This window comes from Daldinia childiae, assembly GCF_008694065.1.
Source record: "Daldinia childiae strain JS-1345 chromosome Unknown Scaffold1, whole genome shotgun sequence".
Classification (NCBI taxonomy): Eukaryota; Fungi; Ascomycota; class Sordariomycetes; order Xylariales; family Hypoxylaceae; genus Daldinia; species Daldinia childiae.
This window is the reverse complement of record NW_022984642.1, coordinates 771,839-790,984: the sequence shown is the minus strand read 5'-3', so window position 1 is coordinate 790,984 and position 19,146 is coordinate 771,839. Positions and strand designations below refer to the sequence as shown.

General features: G+C 43.4%; 4 protein-coding genes across 4 annotated transcripts; 2 read left to right on the top strand and 2 right to left on the bottom strand.

Annotated features, from left to right (window-relative positions):
- Window positions 1-1,917: 1,917 nt before the first annotated feature.
- Window positions 1,918-5,543, bottom strand: GL218_00183 (uncharacterized protein; the record flags this gene model as incomplete). The annotated part of the gene is made up of 6 exons (XM_033576594.1): window positions 1,918-2,146; window positions 2,210-2,439; window positions 3,975-4,498; window positions 4,555-5,068; window positions 5,120-5,242; window positions 5,349-5,543. 6 exons carry the CDS (start codon window positions 5,541-5,543, stop codon window positions 1,918-1,920), a joined length of 1,815 nt encoding a protein of 604 aa, XP_033441887.1.
- Window positions 5,544-7,479: 1,936 nt separating this feature from the next.
- GL218_00182 (High-affinity nicotinic acid transporter) lies at window positions 7,480-9,260 on the top strand (the record flags this gene model as incomplete). The annotated part of the gene is made up of 5 exons (XM_033576593.1): window positions 7,480-7,657; window positions 7,730-7,928; window positions 7,994-8,086; window positions 8,162-8,874; window positions 8,950-9,260. 5 exons carry the CDS (start codon window positions 7,480-7,482, stop codon window positions 9,258-9,260), a joined length of 1,494 nt encoding a protein of 497 aa, XP_033441888.1.
- A 980-nt stretch (window positions 9,261-10,240) lies between these two features.
- On the bottom strand, window positions 10,241-11,574 carry GL218_00181 (uncharacterized protein; the record flags this gene model as incomplete). Its single annotated transcript, XM_033576592.1, has 3 exons — window positions 10,241-10,926; window positions 11,006-11,443; window positions 11,514-11,574. The coding sequence occupies 3 exons, from the start codon at window positions 11,572-11,574 to the stop codon at window positions 10,241-10,243; spliced, it is 1,185 nt and encodes a 394-aa protein (XP_033441885.1).
- Window positions 11,575-13,073: 1,499 nt separating this feature from the next.
- GL218_00180 (Aldo-keto reductase family 4 member C9) lies at window positions 13,074-14,017 on the top strand (the record flags this gene model as incomplete). Its single annotated transcript, XM_033576591.1, has 2 exons — window positions 13,074-13,283; window positions 13,340-14,017. 2 exons carry the CDS (start codon window positions 13,074-13,076, stop codon window positions 14,015-14,017), a joined length of 888 nt encoding a protein of 295 aa, XP_033441886.1.
- Window positions 14,018-19,146: the final 5,129 nt, after the last annotated feature.

The following is a 19,146-nucleotide window of genomic DNA, read 5'->3' as shown; positions in this document are numbered from 1 at the left end:
TGTCGTGAGTTTCATCTCGCGTCAACACGGCCAAGACTACCTAAATGACTATGAAGACCAGGATGTCTACCTAACCTACGCATGACAACGTATCGTCCCATTAACTTGTAAATAGTAACCCTAGTTGACTATACCGCCGTCGCTATATTGAAAGATGATGTTTAGTTACTTCTCTAATTACACGTGTTCTAAGATCTAACCGTAGCCGTCGAGTATTTGATAAAAGTTCATCGAGAAGAAAACGTGAAGATCACCAGTAGATCTCAAGCTGAGCTAAACCAAACCCCCTGTTAGCTGAACCGTACCCCGTATTTATCCCCATGTTTGTGCCCATGTCGCCTGAGTGTTTCGGAAATCAAGCGCGCTGCCAAGCTGTTTGAGCAGGCAATTTACGAAGTATGTAACAACGGCATAGCAAAAGTTCCCATCTGTCAATATCGATCAATTTTATTGCAATAGGCTATACGAAAGACCTCGATCTTACTGTAGGTGCAACTATGCTCAAGTAATATAGTCATGGTAACGAATCAAAGCTGCATAAGCATTTGGTATAGTTAGATAAGACTCTTTGAAGAACGAAACAAGTTTTTATGTCTGACTTACATTTCAGGAATATTTGAGTCCCAATCTTGTTTCGTTAAAGCAGGCAGTGTACTATGTTACGAGTGTATAACCTGTTGGTACATTTTATGTAGGGATAGAATTATGCCTTTTGTTGAAATAACGTAATAGTATATCGTACTGTAATATAATAACCCGAGTTAAATTCGAGTAATAGTTGAGTAAATATTAAATATTTGCGTGTGACTATGCTAGACCTGGAGTATTGGATTTCTCTTTACGTAGAATTATGCTCTAATATTTCCTCATCAGTTACCGAAGCCACCACAAACTGAGCTTGGATCATTATAGGGCCTTTTGTTTCTCTTTCCACCTCTTGCGGTTTGAGGATATGATCCATAATCTTTCAGGCCTCTTGAGCGTACTTGCTACGATTGCGAAGCCATTTATCAAACAAATTGAATAAGAAGGGCATCGGGGCACAAGCGAGAGCTAAGAAGGCCGGTATCGACGAAGCCTATTGTACGCCAAGATTTTGGTACATAATAGGCGTGAATAATGGACTATGGCGTTGTTAGTAATTATGGTCACAACTATCTGTGGCTAACTCTTACAAAGCAGCGGCGAATAATGCTCGCAGAATAGCACTACTTGCTAAAGCAGAGGAAGACAATACAGTGTAACTAAGTATTAATCATACAGTTGATCAAACTAATGAAGAGTAGGACTAGGCCGAATCCAAAGAAGCCCGAACCGACAATACTCACAGCCCAATGGATATTCGGGAATGTAGTCCAAGCGAACCAGAAAAGGCCAATCGGGAGCAGCACTCCTCCGACCATAGCAGGTGTTAATCGAGCTTCGGGTGCTAATTTAATAGGATCCTTCGCGATCGCTTTTCGGTATTGGGTTTCAAGGAAGATATTGAAGAACATGGTAAGAAATTGGCCAATCATAATGCCTAGGTATGAGAGACCAGCAATTCCTTGGGACCATTGTCGCCCCTGTCCGAATACGATTAGAAAATGCTGTAAAAGTAAGATAAAGTATCCCATAAACTGAAATTAAAACTATTAGCCAGAAACATTTAATATAACTATAGAGGATAAACTAGATTTACTAATCGAAACATATATTGAAAGTACTAAGACTATGGGTTCGAAGAAAAGAAAGACCGATGGCCGAGCAATCGCATTCCGGAAGACACCACTGGCGGTCTTCTTGGGGTTCCCAGCCTCGAGTTTACTCACATATACCTTTCCAGTGATTTTCGACAACTTTTTAGCGCGGCGAATAAGAAGATAGGGGGTATATGTTTCGGGAAGAAATAGAACCCCTAAGATGAACATGGCACCGCTAAATATGACTATCAACCCATTTCCATCCACCGCTTTGCGCGAGAAACCCAGTGCAAATAGGACCTAGCGTCGGACCGAGAAAAGGGGCAATTATGTAGACCATCACAGCAAGACCACGTTTCCTAGCGACGAAGATATCGAAAACAACACCGCCCGAATTCACGATAGACGAGGAACCAAAAGCGTCGGCGAAGAAACGCAACACCAGCAACGTCTGGATGTTAGGGCTAGCTATCGATGCACCACCAAAGAGCGTGGTAAAATAGAACATAGCAGCATAGATAACCTACCGATCGTACAGCTCAGCCATCGGCCCAATAGCGAATCCGAGAACGAACAGCGAGACACTGAGGATGACAAGCTCTGATCCAACCCCGAAGTCGCTTTCGATCTGCGGTAAGCTCCCCGAGAAGACGCTGGAAGAGAGCGACACGGATAGCGTTCCCAAGGCCAAGATGATAATAATCCACCACTTCATACCAGTAGCGATCCCATACGGGTTCTTCGCGTCCTCAAGGATCTAATCTACAAGATACGGGTCTTCTTCCGTGCCGGCGCCGGGGTATGCGTAGGTAAGCAACGACCCCGGGCGTCATGTACGCCTGCGAAAAGACTAGTGTGAAGTGAGACGGCTTTCGGACGGCCGGGTTGAAGCCATCGTCTGTAGTCTTTATATCGACCATTCGGAGGTATAGTATATATAATTTTTGACCAATTTAGTCGGGAGGGGACTGTCGACTATGGGGTCTACTCACACTTGCAGAGCACGACGGCAACTTCGAGATAATCAATGCCATGATATATGTTGCCAAAGACGGCCAGGGAAAATAGCAGTGATAATATCAACGGCACTATTTCGTAGAATAACACTGGATCCAGAAAGCGGAAGAGGACTTTGGAGTTTCTACGTCTGTGAGATAGGTAGTTACCTCCGGCAACACATATGGGATAAGTTCTTCCTCGAAGTTGGTGAAACCACGATAAGCATCGGGCTAACATCGAGGATCGAAGCTCACATTGGAATAAGGGCTGGCTAGAGTAAAACCCTTCTGGATTTAATATAGTTGCAACATAGTTAGGTATTAGATAGGAGTCAGTTTATATTCTATTTACAGGCTAGATGGACCTTAATTGTGATATCGTGAGGGTATATCCTAGGGCGGATAGCGAACCGGATTTTGATCAATATGAAAAAAGGGCTAGTTTGGCCGAAACCCGTCTTGTACATTATCGTGGTTAGATACAGTAGCATTTATATGGCTTATTAAAACATTATCGAACCGTATTGACCATGAAGGCTGGATACCCCCTATTCTGTAAGATGACCGGATTTCCTTTTACGCCGAAGCTACCTGGTTGGTAGTTGTTGTAGCTGTTAATATGATACTATGTTAGTTGCTGAGAGTCTATATTATCGTTGAGTTAATAGTGTCACTTCTGTTTCCTCCTTTCCACGTAACTAGTGATTAATCCGCCTCAGTAACCCGCTGTTAGACCTTACTAGGATCCCTCAATTGTGACACTTATGTAACTTGTGTGCTTTTATTTGATTTGCGTGTTATATAACTGGTATGGGTTAAGCCTGTGGTTATCGCGAACTCTCAAGGGTTATAGGGCTTACGGGCTAAGGATAGTTACGAGCGTGATTCACCTTAACTCCGGGCTTAACCATCATAAGCTGAAATAAATAAATTAAATCCGGAGCTCAATGACCACGCTTTAGGATGGGCATTAACAAGTTCGAGAAGCTATCTTGGCTCATTTGAAGTCGTATCCTCATTCCTTCATCAATATAATAGTCTAAATGCATCAATCCTTGATCCCATCAAGTGCATCTGTATAATAGAAATGGGCGTCGCTAGAACGCGTATCACTGAAAACAAAACGCGCCACCAAAATACCATAACTAGCTCCTGTTAAACAGCCCAACGTTCGAGCCAAAGCAGAAACTAAACTCACGCAACGCTACTTAATACACAACCATAAATACAAGGCATTTGGGCTCTGATGAATACTAACTTATTGGCCACTGGTCACTGATTTAGTCCCTCCTACCTCACTAGCGTCCCCTACTCGGATTTGAATATCGGTACGGACGTAGATGTCGCTTGATGCTGATGAGTCTAGATTTACCGCCTGGCTAATCTGGCTGCGGTCGGGAAGGTGTGTTGATAAGTACGAATCTCTTGTCTGGCTCTCGATATTTACGATGTGGTTAGGTGGTTGGAGTTGTAGATGATTCGAAGCGCCACCATGTCTATTGTCCTTCGTAGTCGAGTTCCCCGTAATCTCAATAGTGGTTAGGGGGATACCGTCTTCATGGGAATTATCTACTTTAGAGGCGTCAATGGTTGTTGGCATAGTCCAAATATGGTTCAAACTAGCGACACGCTTGAAGCCGCGGGCGCTCCGTCTCTCGGAAGAGGCTTGGGCTGCGTTCTTGTCGTAGACATAGCTGCTACCTCTAACCTTGCCTTTGAACCTCCTGACTAGCTGGGGTACGATTACGGGTAGGCTGGCGCATACTACTGCGGTAGTCTCCTCGGCGGCAGTGAGTATCAAGAATACGGCAACTCCATCTATCGCTATGAGTAAATAAATGCACCTAATTTATTGAAATAGACTCGTAACTTACAGCTAGGATCGGTCTTGTCATCGGTATCGAGGAGGAGGACCAGTACGCGAGCTAGTTCAAGAAAACAGGCAATTAAACCGATGCCGAAGATGACCATGAGGCCACGTTTCTTGTTCTTGTTAAGTCGTAGCTGGGAGATAGCCCAAATAGGTAATAGCAGGAGGCCAATGTCTGACACAAGACTGAAAATGGCTGGTAGTGCTACATGAAGTACGCTTGTAGCATCACAATTTCCTGTTATGTTTCCAGGGACAGGTTTGTGATATCGAGAGAAATACTGTATGAAGTACCATTGCACAGGCTTACACTGGAATAGGTAGAAGCTCGTTGCGCCGAAGAACCAGAGGACAACGTAGACGAAGTTGACCCACCAAAAGATGTGGAGTTTCTTGTTGGCCACCAGGAATAGTCGTCTGTAGAAGAAAAGCAGCGTCATCTTTATACTGGTGAAGAAGCTTCCCATCAAAACCATGGTGATCCAGATATGCTTCCCTCGTGAGATAAAGTCAGCTGGCTAGGGTTACGACAGGGAATAGGGGTAGTTGTATGTTATATAGGTACCTACCCTAAAAGTCTTAGACAACTTTGTTGGATATTCGGCATCTAGGAAGTTTATAGCGAAAACGTGTAAGCCGAGTCCGTAATGGGTTGCTACCATGAGGTTTGCGATAATAGCATTCACAAAGATCTGATGAATCCTCCTAGGTGTTAGTAATCGCTACAGGTGGGCACTTCTCCTAGGTGTTAGTAATCGCTACAGGTGGGCACTTTTAAAGGGGTAGGTAGAAACTGACACCGCTCAGAATAATTAATACGTCCTCAGCCATGACTCGCGAACGGCTTGCTACCGAAGTCCATGTCCCCCATAGCCTGCCAGCGATAGCTAAATTGTTGATGACGAGGAAAACGATTAGACAGCCCCAGAGCGCAGGCTGTCTAGTATCGTCAAGGTGAGCCTCTTCCTCTTGGGTCAGTACGAGTCCAGACATTGTTCAACTAATGGGTCTTGTTAAGCTCCTCACACTCTATAATAGTAATAACAAGAAGCCGGCTAGGGGGTTTCTGGGGAAGCGGAGACCATGTTACTAATAAGCAACTCCCAATTTCCCCAGGCAAGCTTATTCACGCGATCCTGTACTCCCAGAGAAGCTTAAGGCTGAGTATTTCAAGTCACGTAGTTTTTACTAAACATCCTACGCCGTGCAATCTTGGGATACATTATTGACGCAGGTGTCACGAGTGGGAAGAGAGCTGATGGACGGTATTACTCCGTAGGTACTCCGCGTTCATAATGGGAGGCAATCGGGCAACAAGAAGCAAATAGCAACGGATAGTCACGGATAGCTGATGTTATCAAGCCACAGTTCTGTGTGCTGTGTAAGACATGTGTTGTACTATGTCAAATTTACTAGGAACAATCTCTAGAATGCAGAGATCCATTTGTAGTAAGACTGGAATCCAGTTAGTTCGGTGAAGCCACGAGGTATGAATGTTCAGCTAGTCATCTCATCTCGTTTACTTACTTTTAGATGTCTGAAGAGGGGAGAATGCGAATATAAATGGTAGTGAGCGGTAAGATTTCATGTATGTCTCGGGTCCGGGCGCATATACATGCAACAGAAAGTGTCTATGAAGAAGTTGATTGAATCGTCCTACCCCAGAAAGGCGACGAAAAGCAAGGATACCCCGTATACTTTATATTAGCACTCATTGATCAGTCACCACTTTCATCCTACATCGGACGACAATTGCTGCCTTGTATGGCGAACATAGTGGCTTGGAGCCATAAGTGCGAGCGTTTGTTTCGTGTTTGTGATGTAGTACTGATGTTAGAAACGTGTGTCCGTGTAGGACATAAATTTTGAAGATTGTACCTGTTGGTGATACCGTACAGATTCCAGAGCTTATATAACTAGGTGGACATGAGAGAAGAGGTGTAGAGAGTTGGGTTAGATGATAGCGAAAAAAGGAGACGAAAAAGGGAATAGACTCAATCCGAAGATGTGGTTGTACCATAGCTATAAAGAACTCGGGCTCGGAACTTGCTCGCAGCCGAGACGAAGAACAAGTTAGATTAAGCTTTTTTTAGCTAAAGGCGCAAGCTAGGGAACATTTATTGCCCAATCATCAATGTGATGGACCCGGAGATAAACGAGGCTCGCAATATGTTGCTACCGTGGTTAGTATTGTGTTTGACGTGGTGGGTAGGTAGGGATGGATGGGATGGACCACCACATTCGCTGTATCCGGGGACAATCTTTCCAGAAATAGATATTGGATGTTTTTAGAGTTAGGTTATTAAATATCTCTTTCCCTAAACTAAATACAAATAAAGGTAATTTCAAGTTTCCGTACCTTCCCCTTGCATCCTACCTAAAGTACCTAACCTACATAATGGTGACCTAACACAAACCGGATGATACCTTAGGGATAGAAAATGACTAAGTGCAAGTACCCTAAAGATGACAGCTGTTCATTGGTTACCGACAATCTGTAATGAGAATTCCCCTAAATTATTAATTGCCCGGTAGCGAGATCCGTGGTCTTCTACAGTTGCATGGCAGTAGCGATGGTCTAAAATCCGAGGAAGGTGCGAGACCGTAAGTACCTACACTAAAGGTCAGTCAGCACCTGTACTACACAACTTTCTTTTTAGACAGGTCGAGAACAAAGAATTATAGATTCTTTTTTTTTTTTTATCATTGCGAAGCCGGCGAGTTCATATTTTGAACTTTTAAGGTGTTATCATTAATGAACCAAGGGTCTTGGACCCTTAAATATTTCTTTCGTCTTTCGCAGCCAGGCTGTTTACGTTCATCTTCAATTTGTGTTACCCACTGGTCTTAGGAGGTTCACAAGGTTGCATTACCGCGCCAAGTCTCCCTTACCCATTTGTCCAATATCTTCACAACAACTTGACCGGTCATGTCCCAAGATAAGACAGCCTCCGCCCTCGAGGCAAACGAGACTGCAGTCTCCCAGCCTGCCGACTCTCAAGATGGCATCTCCCATGATGCCAACCTCGCGAACTACACCATTGAGCAGGAGGCCCGTGTGGTTCGCAAGTTGGACTGGAACTTGATGTCGCTCTTCTTCGTACTATGTGAGTTAATGACCCAATTTAGATATCTTCCGCAATATAATCAACATGCTAATATGAACCTTTGATGCCAAGACATGTTGGCCTACCTCGACCGTGGTAACATAGGCAATGCTCGAATTGCTGGCATGGCACAAGATCTCCATCTTGATGGCAATCGATACCAGTGGCTGCTCAACATCTTCTACATTGCCTACATCGTCTTCGAATTCGGTGTCCTAATGTGGAAGATCTTTCCTCCTCACCTTGTCGGCGCTATTGTCGTCTTTGGTTGGTAAGCTACTCTAAAATATCCGCGTCAATCTCTTATAGTCTTCCGTCTGACTAATCATGTAAAAGGGGTTTGATCGCTACGGTCCAAGCCGGTGTCTACAACTGGAGCGGTGAGATGGCTTTAAGATTCTTCCTCGGTGCCTTCGAAGCTTGCTACGGGTATGTTGTATACTGTATTCATAAAGCTAATCCTTCTCCAATACATGAACTATTACTGATACCAACCCCATCTAGACCAGGTATCATCTACCTCCTTTCGTTCTTCTATCTTCGACATGAGATTGGTTTCCGATGTGGTATCTTCGCCTCTGCAGCCCCGCTGGCCTCAACATTCGCAGGTGCTTTGGCCTATGGCATCACAAGCGGACATTCGCACCTTGCAAACTGGCGTCTGCTATTCCTTGTCGAAGGATTGCCAACTATTCTTATGACTATCTTTGCCTTCTTCTTTATCCCCGACTCTGCGGAGAAAGCCAGATTCTTGACGGCAGAAGAAAAGGATATTGTCAAATCCAGGGCCATGCGCCAAGTCGGCACCGACGCGAATGCCAGAATCGGAGGATTTAAGATCACGGACCTTTTGCCGGTACTCACTGACTTGAAGGCATGGTTGTGTGGGCTGATGTACTTCTGTGGCAATGTTACTTACTCCAGTCTGCCCGTTTTCCTCCCGACTATCCTCCAAGACATGGGTTACACTGCCATTAACGCGCAAGGTTTATCTGCTCCTCCGTCCTTTGCAGCCTTTTTGTTCGCCTTGATTACGACATGGGTCGCAGACAAAACTCAGCAGAGATGCATTGTCCTTATGGTTACTTCCATCGTGGGTGGGGTCGGCTACATTATCCTTGCCACCGTTGAGACTGTCGGCGTTCGTTACTTCGCGACCTTCCTGGCATCGGCTGGAGTCTTCTCTACCATTCCTAACATCCTCGGACTCACTTTAAGTAAGTACAACCTGTTTACCTTGTGTTTCCAGTAAAGTATCTGGAGGAGTATTTGGGTATTAACGAGTTTCATAGATAACCAAGGTAGCGATGCCCGACGTGGAATGTCCATCGTTCTCATCAACGTAGTCGGCCAGTGTGGACCTTTCCTAGGAACCAATGTTTTTCCTACCAGTGACGGCCCCAGATTCATCAAAGGTATGAGCATTTGCGCTGCCTTTATGTTCTTTTCAGCATTCCTGGCATTCTCCCAACGTCTACTTTTGATGTGGGAGAACGTCAAGCTCGACAAAAAGTACGGCACTATCACTAAGGACAAGACCACCGCAAAGTCGAAGGAGGTTGCTGCGGAAAACTACGGCCCCAACTTCCGATACGTGCTTTGAGATGATTCAGGATTATATGCCTGTCAAGCAGTCTGGGATCGTTGATTTAATACCCCCTTTTCTAGCATAGCCTTTCGATCAGATAGAGACTATTAAGACAGGGTTACTAGTCTTATTAGGAGAATAAATACGAACGCAATGATTGGCATGAACAAGAGTCTTATGTAAAGGAAACCGGTATTCGATGGTTAGGTAACTTAAGTTTATGGTGATTCTAACCGTGCCATGCCTGATTGCCGTGAGCAGCCACCAGTAAAATGGTAAATGCTCATATATAGGATAGGTGCATGGTAACAGATTACGTAGCTTAACCGCACAGATCTTATAAAGGTCTTATGGGATATGATAACTTCTGATCAGAAACTTGAACATCATTATCATCATCGATACACTCTTTCCTTATTTCTTTTTCCCTAAGATATTGTACAAGGTCTTTATTACATTCGTATGACTCGAATTTACTTGATTAGTTTTACTATTAGTCTTATTCCGACTATAGCGCCATTATATACTATCCAGGACCTATTTCTTGGTGCTTATATAGTTGAATTAACAGTTATGCTTTATAAGAGACCTCGGCTCCTGTTCATTAGTTTCTAGGAGGATTTTAAAATCGACTGATTAGTTTCAGTTTGAACTCTAAAGCGACCGAGGAACTCGACCAAATGGGTTCATAACTTTCCGTCTATAGCTGAGAGGCCAGGAAATGTTTACCTTGACAGTAAGCATTTCCTCATCCCATAGGCGGTGGGTCACGAGAAGCCCGGAATAGGGGTTCCGGCCGCGATACGATTCGGGACATGATTAATAGCCATCTAGAAATGCACTTTATACATATTATGGTTTGAATTTGCCTAACTAATAGAGCAGATGCCGTGTCTAAATCTAAGAGTTACGAGCGACGTAGTTTAGTTAGTTCTATTACTATTAGCACTACCTAGCCTCCAACCCGCTATATCACGGCCCGTCCCGGGGGTAAACTAATACTTAGCCCCAGTATTCAGCGGGCTCTTCGGATCGTACACATCGGTCGTAATCACATCAGGATACTTGACATCGCCCTGCTTAAGCGCCGTGTCCATAACCTCCATGATGACGATGCTCTCGGACCACGGCATAGTAGCGCTCTCCTTCTTGCCGTCGCGCAGGCATCGCGCGCACTCGTCCGCCTCCCAGAACATGCCGTGGCCCCAGCCTTCGCGCTCGGGATCCTTGGGGATCGGACAATCGACGACGTCGATCTTGCCGGCGCCGTCCTTGCGCACGATCTTGTACTGCAGGGGCGAGTAGGCGGGGCCCATGACGTGGATCTCGCCGAGGGCACCCTGGATCTTGATGGCGGGGCCGCCACTGTTCTGGCCGTCCGTGTTGGTGGCGATGCGCAGCGTCGTCATGGCGATTCCCATGCTCTTGTGCTTGGGGAACTGCAGGATGATGTTGGTCGATTCGTCGGCGCCGGTGGAGTACTTGTTGATAGCGGCGACGGTGTGGGGAGCTTCCTTTTCCGGCTCGGGCTGCAGGTGGTAGAGGATTTGGAAGAGCCATGTTAGAGAGTAGATTCCTAGGTCTAGGAGTGCGCCGCCTGCTAGGTCCGGGTTCACCATCCGGTGCTCATCGGGGAATGTTAGGGTGCCGTTTGGCCCGTCACAGCCAAATGAGTTGTCGGCTACGATTCGGTGTTAGTATGTGAAATTTGTAGCTCTGCTGTACTTTCCTAGTGTTTAATCTAGGGATTTGGAACTTACCAATAACTCGATATACGGGGCCAATGGCTCCAGATTGCACCAGCTCTCGAATCTTGATGCTAAGAGGGAAGTACCGTGTCCAGACGGCTTCCATCAGGAACAAGTTCTTAGCCTTGGCAACCTCAACCAGCTTTCGTGCCTGGGAAGCGGTAACTGTGAAAGCCTTTTCACACAGAACATGCTTGCCGGCTTCCAGAGCTAGCATAGTGTTCTGGAAATGATGGCTGTGGGGAGTTGCGACGTAGACGATCTCAACGTCTGGGTCGTTTACCAACTCAGCGTAAGAGCCATACGCTCTGGCGCCTTCTGGGGCCTTGACCTTTTCGAGAAAAGATGTGGCGCTCTCCTTAGAGGATGAGGATGCGACTGCGACCACCTTGTGAGCGACGTCGTGGACATCACGTATTGCGGGGTTAGCAAGCAGGTCCTTTGCGAAAGCTATAAGAATGAATTATTAGATAGGGGATTCTAATAAGTTATCGCTGAATACACTGAATATATAACTCACTCTGAGCAATGCCACCGGTGGCCATAATACCCCACTTGAGGGTAAAGGGTTGAGAGGCCATATTTGATGTTTTGTTATAGTCTATAACTTAATATATTGTTATCGACTATAAGATTACTATTCGAGAATTCTAGTAGGAATTAGTAACTTCTATAGGGAAGTTGAACTAAGTAAGTTAGATAGATGATAGAGTCGTGAGGCACCCCCGACGTTGGTCGGTTAAGCCGTGGACTCCGTGGAACGGTGGTGAAGATAATCAAGTGTGGGGTAGTCGGTACGTTACATATATCTTTTTTTGGCTACAAAGTCAGGTAGTCTGTATACCGAGGTAGCTTTTATTCTTAAAGTAGTTCGATAGGCTAATAGTAAACAATATGCGCTTTCTTATCGCAGCGTTAAGTTCTCCATTCTTCTCACGGGGAAAGTTTATACTAGTGAAAATAGGCGAAATAAACTTCATTACGTCAGTTCTTTTTTTTTTTGTTTTTGTTACCCCACGTATGAAGTTCGGGATGATATAAAACCGAATTTGGCTAATTAAGATGATATGATATCGTATAATTAGGTAATCTCGGAACTTTTAGATATAATAAATATTTACCTATGTACAACTTTATTATTGCCTCTTAAATATTATACATTAAACATTAACTACCTAAAATATTAAATATGAGGCTTAGCAATGCGATACTTTGAAATGGCCCAAGTCCAACCCCAAGGCTCTGATTACCAATATCATTATCAACCTGACTATTGCGTGTTGTATCATCATAGGTCAGATGGGATGCACAAGACTATGGGGAGATGCTACCTAAGAGCCAAGTATCGACACGGTCGAATGATAATAAAAAATATACAAATTTGACTAATTCTCGCAGGTTCGGAGAGATCCTTTCGCACAGATGAGACATAATGCCGTGCGTGAACCATGGTAATTCAAATCTACTTATGCTTAATAGCTGCTTCAAGTATAATAACTGGACAATGATATGGCCCACCATATAACCTCAAACCTCCACCTGACCAGTATGCGACGTGTATGTATGGATATCTTTAGATATACGTGGGTACCTACATTCTCTAACTTTCAATGACCAGCTCCAAATATTCAAAAGCCGCGTCTACCTACCTTATTCAAATATACTTTATCATTACATGGTAATGACCAGTTGATTGTGATGTAATTGTAACCATAAAACGGATCGGTGAAATCTCCTTGATAACTCTTCCTTTTTTTATTGTTGCTTCAGAAGTTATGTTACGAATAAGGAACTCTCGTGGATAGGGGAACCAAAGGAACCGCTTACAAGCATTCGACCTAGATAGTCCAATCATAACAGCCAACAGACTACCTACCTGTCTTCTAGCAAGAAGACTTCCTAGGTAGGTATGTATTGGAACAGTCGCAATGGTCAACTGCTAAGTGTAGCAACGTTCCCTCTCTTGTCTACCTGTAAGCCATGCAGTGTAAAGTATCGCAATCCAATCATAAAATGCTCGCATCACAGGCAAGTCAACCCAGCGTTGACCCAGCAAAATCTCAGACTGAGCTCCTCCATAATGGATTTGAAATCAGCACCAATGCCGAAGTTGTTATATGGAACAGCCTGGAAGAAAGACGCCACGGCTGACCTCGTGTTCTTAGCCTTGAAGACCGGATTCAGGGGTATCGATACAGCAGCTCAACCGCGACATTATAGAGAGGATCTCGTTGGGGTCGCTGTTAAACTAGCAATATCATTAAATATCGTAAAGCGGGATGATTTGTTTGTATGTTATTGACTGTCCGTTCTCTATTAGTTAAATAACATATTAACAAGTGCCAGGTTCAAACCAAATTCACTTCTGTAGACGGTCAAGATCCGAATAACTTACCTTACGATCTGAATGCGTCCCTAGAAGAGCAAGTCCACTCCTCCGTAGAATCATCACTTAACAATTTCCGTTATTCCGAGTTTGATGCGCCCTATATCGACAGCTTAGTCCTACACTCTCCTCTTCGTACGCTATCAGATACGATTAAGGCTTGGGAGACTCTAGAGACATATGTACCTCACAAAATCAGACAGCTGGGAATATCTAATACGCCACTGGAAGTTGTTGATTACCTAAACACCAGTCCTGATATTAATATTCGTCCAACATGTGTACAGAACCGCTTTTACCCAGCCACACGCTGGGAAGTGGATCTACGAGCTTATTGCCGAGAAAGGGGCATTACTTTCCAGACTTTCTGGACACTATCGGGGAATCCTCAACTTCTGATGAGTACAAATGTCCATAAGCTAGCCACGATGGCAAATGTTGAACTACCAGTTGCATTGTATGCGCTTGTACTTGGTCTCGAAGGTACATCGATTCTAGACGGGACAACTAACGAGATACATATGAAGGGTGACCTAGACGGTATTGACACTGTGAGTGCGTACGCACGGAGTGAAAACGGTCAGCACGTCTGGTCAAAGTGCCTACGCAATTTCAAGAAACAGATCGGAGAAAAATAGTAAAACGACTTGTATTATATCATATTGACGAGAACTCAACAGCGGCTGGGGAATGGGAGCGGACTCAAGGCACTAAAATGGCGAAGGCCGTTCAGATCGTCCTTCACCGATACGTGGCACGATCGTATCTGCGAAGCGGTTGAAAAATGAAAAATAAAACTAAATATAGACGTAAAACTGACGTAAATTCACCAATGGCAGAATACATCACCTATTACCTTGGATGTCTAAAATATATCAACTGGGAGTTTTCGTAAACCTAGGGAAAATCCAACGATCGTAGACCACCGGTGAGAGAAGTTAATGAGTAATGGATGAAGTAGCTGCTAAGAGAATCCATCATGTTAGGAACAGCTAATTCCCCTCACCGACTGGCTCAACTTCCACTTTCATCCCCAGCCACCCTAGATACCTCTTCGATCGACTATGCCTTAAACACCTAAGTATGTAATAATTACGACATCCGTCGCTGCTAAGCTCGAGATCCTGCTAGGATTCTAGATGAGACATTTAGAACGAAGGATATTGTTAGTAGGTATGTATAGCCGTAGACTCCCGTAGCTAGCTTAGAGTTCCTCACAGGATAATAAAGTTGTTTCCATGTTTCTTGCTCTACCTGGTGATAGATCTTACATATCAGGGCTTCTGTTTAGACCAGAAACATTAGTTCCTATGCAATCAAGTGAGATGAGAAAAAGGCCAAGTTTCCTATAAACACGGCCGCCATATGCCAACCCCTATAATATTGGTATGACGATAGGAGAAATATTCTAAGTGACTTTTAGACCAGCCCCTTGTTGAATTTTTCGTATTGTGATTGCCGTTGGATGTACCTCCTAAGGTAAAACCTCCGATATTATATTTTATAAAACTCAGCAGGTAGGTACAGCTTTTGCCTGGGAAAAGATATCGGTATCACGAACCAAAATTAGAAATATAAAGATAACTTTACCGTTCCGTAAGGAACTTTAAGCCCAATTATAGAAGCATGAGCTATATATGCCTCTGAATGTATCCTTTTTTCAAGATGTCTCATCCAGAATCCTAACAATCGACAGCCCCTTAACCGACATAAACAACACCTCCACTATTTTCTGTGCCGATACATGAAGATTGGCCAGAAAATACAGAAAGGCTCGTGCGGTGTGAACTCGACCAATTGTATTTGCTATTTTTGATTTTAAAGACTGATCGCAAAAGCATTAGTCGTGAACACGATGCATTTCCGGACGTTATTCGGCAGAATGACGTCAAAGTAACTTACACACCTACTGGCAGGCTGTGCCAGTTATTTTGACGCTATTCTTTGTTCGAGTTATGCGGCCGGTATAGGGATGATACCTAGCACTGCCGGTGAAAAGGGGAACAACCCCTAATCATTTTTAATTTTTACCTGTTCTACCTCCAGTCGATATTTTATTTAGTTTACTATGATCCTACGGAAATTCGGGCGATGGGGCTCTGTTGTAGACTACTGCGACCGGTAATCCGCGAAAATTCTTTACACCAGGTCGCTTAGTTTCAACTCCCTTCTTCGCCGTAATTCCTGGGTACCCCATATAAGGAGGTCTACTGGCTTACCTATCTATAAGCCGCCAAGGGACGATATCAGTTTATATAACGTGTGTTGGAAGGACTGTATAAAGTATAAAAAGGAGGATATAATAATGGGAGGGCTTATTAGGGATGGAAATAGACCGGGACGGGAACAGCGGCTATACATATGGAGCAGGATAAAGCATATAAATAAAATACTTCAAGCTCGATGATAGCACTAGCGTACAGCTCCCAAGTCAATATTGGGACGCGCAGGACTGCGCGTCCAAGGAGCTGAAATATCAACCAAGTAACTAGTCTACAATAAGCCAAGGAGCCCGCCAAGTGCATCTGCCTTCGATTTGTCCTATATTTCTTCCGCTGCGATGTTAGAATTCCGTGCATTTCTTTTCTACCGACTAGCTTAACAAGTTGGTGACGAACGGTGTATCGTTCTGGGACTGTCACGAGGTAGAACCCAACAACATGGAAACAACTCCATTATTCCGCAAGGAACTCTAACCTAACTATGAGAACCTACGTCTATACATTAGGTACTGAATATGTCCTCTATTCTAAATGTCTCATCTAGAATCCTGACACGGGCCGCATGAGTAGGCCGCTTATATCCACTGAAATGTCTTGTTTCAGGGACCAGTTCATGTGGCCGAAATGATAGGATTGTTGGGCCGATTCGTTGGCTAGATCGCATCGGCACATGGCCATGGCAAATACAAGTCCCGGGCATACGGCAGCTAAAACTATCCATTTCAGCTGCCGATCAAATTTTTCTTAAATCGCTCTCCTTAGGAGGTGGGACGTTCAAGTAGGTACATAGGAATATCGTAAATAATGATGATCAGAAAGTACTCGTTATGCCCCTTTAATTTAATGCTGGCCAGATCAACGGAGATATCGTTTTTAATGGTAAATCGTAATTGTAGATGTTACTTATTGATTAGGGAAATCTGTTGTCTGTTCCATACTGCGGACTTCACGTATGCCTTAGACAATAGCAATTACTCGACCGTAATAGCCTTTCGGAACGGTAATAAAGTTAACGATGGTTACTAAGTAAATTCACTATATATTTCTTAATTGTTCTTTCTATTATAATAAAATACTAGCTTTTAAAAATTTGGAACCGTTATTAGAATTATTATTGATTTTCTCACCGTTAACGGAGGTGAAAATTTGTATGTGCAAACACACATATATGGAGATTACTTCTGAATCATGAAACTTTAGTTCCTAATCTTTTTTTTTCTTCAACTTGATAGTAAACCCAGTATAGACTTATGCAAGAACGTTAATCTATGCTATTAGTTTATAGCAAAAATAAGATATGGCAAGTTGTTGCCCAACGGGTTTAGGGGAATTTTCTTTTTTAAGGCCATGGGGAGGCTATACAAAACACCTAATTTCAATGCATGCCTAATATCTAACCATCAGAACTTTAGGTACCTTTTAGACATTACACGATATCTAACTTTGGATAAACTGACCAAAATAGCAAACATTCATATCCGTTCGTTGACGTTAAAGAGAAAGAATATATAACCGCAAGTTACCATCGTAAAAGATTGGGGGTTTCTAGGGGTCAGAGATCGTGCGCTGCGTGACGTGTGTGAGCCAAGCGTAGAACATAGCTAATCACTGCGTTCCTAAGTTCCTGAAACTGCATGCAATTGACATTTCGTAGCTGATACTCACAGACCGTACGTGCGTTCACGATGAAGGCATCTACGTCAGCTGGTTGTTATTCATACGTAAAACATGTTGGCTTATTATATGCTTAGAAATCAGCCCCTAGAAGGGATGCGCAGCAACCCAACGATAGTGGAGGCCATACCCATCTAAGTAAAACTATACGAAAAGTGCAGTGACTTGATGTAACATCATAGTCTTGGTACACATTCAATAGTCTCTAAGTCGATCATTAGATCCCTGAGCATCTTGGGCGTGCATCTATGTAAGTCTTAGCATTTACTAAAATTCTTCTTTGGGTCAGAAATGATTCGATCATGCTGATTTGTTAACGCCGTTAAGGGGTTCGGCATTTGTATATACATGTTCGTGTAACAGAAAACAACGGATAATAATTTATACTAGCTGTATAGAGTTATTTCAAAACGTGTAATAACCTTTAATATTTGAATAGTATTATCGTTAGTAAGTTGCGTAAATTAGTTAAGATATGCGCATAGTTTAATTATTATAACTGTTGTAGTGAAAACTTTGCTGGTATAACTACTAAAAGTCTTTAGGCTCACTAATAAAAAGCTTGGCTTTAAAGTTGAGAAAATTTTATAATGATGTTTTCATTTAGAATATTACATAGAATTAAATATATGAGAATGAGAAATGAGAAGCATAACGTAGAAACACCAAACTAACATTGTCAAGCCTAATAATACACATGGTTGAAAATTTTCTTTTAACACTTAGACTTTAGAGTAGACAGTAAAACACTTCAAGGCCGGAGATAATCTTAGGTATTCTATACTAATGCTAAAATGCTAGCTATCATAGATAATAATACCAATTGTAAATTGATATACTAATATAATTACTTTAATCTTTTAGATCTTGTTGTCGCGTTGCCACTTCAATCATGATAGAATCTCGTGAATCTAACCCCTCCCGTTCGAGTGGCTAAATCCTCAAAACGGATAGTTCCGATCAGACGCTTGTGACAGGCATTCGATCCGGCACAATCATAACCGCTGATAGCAAAGAACCAATTGCAAGTACAGCAGTGGCTCGGCAGCCAAAAGCCCCAGCACCGGTGAGAAGGCAATAAGTTGACAAGCGTATTGGATTTGCTGCCAGGATGATAACATCTCAATTATACCGTAACTCGACGTATTTCCAAGCTTCTGTTATCGCTTTCTCTCGTCGTCGCCAACAATGGGGCCACGTCGAATGATATTGCGCCACCGGAAGGACTTATCGACTTTGGTAACAGAGTAGCATCCGGCAACTCACCGACCGCCTTGCCCTTGTTACTGTGATAGCGTCGCTCTAAAACCTTGGCTACTACTACATTTTCCCGTGGGCCAAGAGTTTGATAGATCCAGACAGCTTGGAAGATATGCCACTATTTCCAACTTTTAAGGTATTAAGATAGTTCGATTATATTAGTTATTAGTTATTACTTATAGGATGTTACCTGATGTTGTATAGGTAATGGGTACTCCCGGCATAATACTTCTTATAAGTGCGACTTGAATCCATATAGTAGCCGCAAGTATTTGTAAGACCCCCTTTTTTTTTTCCAACCCCATCTAAGAACTTATTCGTACAACCACAAACACTCAATCGCTAATTTGAAACTGACCAATAAGTTAACATGCGCTTAGTTTTATCGACCCCCTGTCCCGTTTACTGCCCAACTTCAAAAATATAACGGGAGCACTTCGGAACGGCTCATGACAAGACACATATGCCCGCCTTGGGACTAAGTAAACTCCTACTGCATCGGAAATGCACTCTGTCAAGTTGAACCCCTGCTTTTCAGGCAAGGTAATACACTTGCCCCTTGACTCTACCGAAATATTCAAACGGAACGTAGCCGTCAAAGGAACCATAAT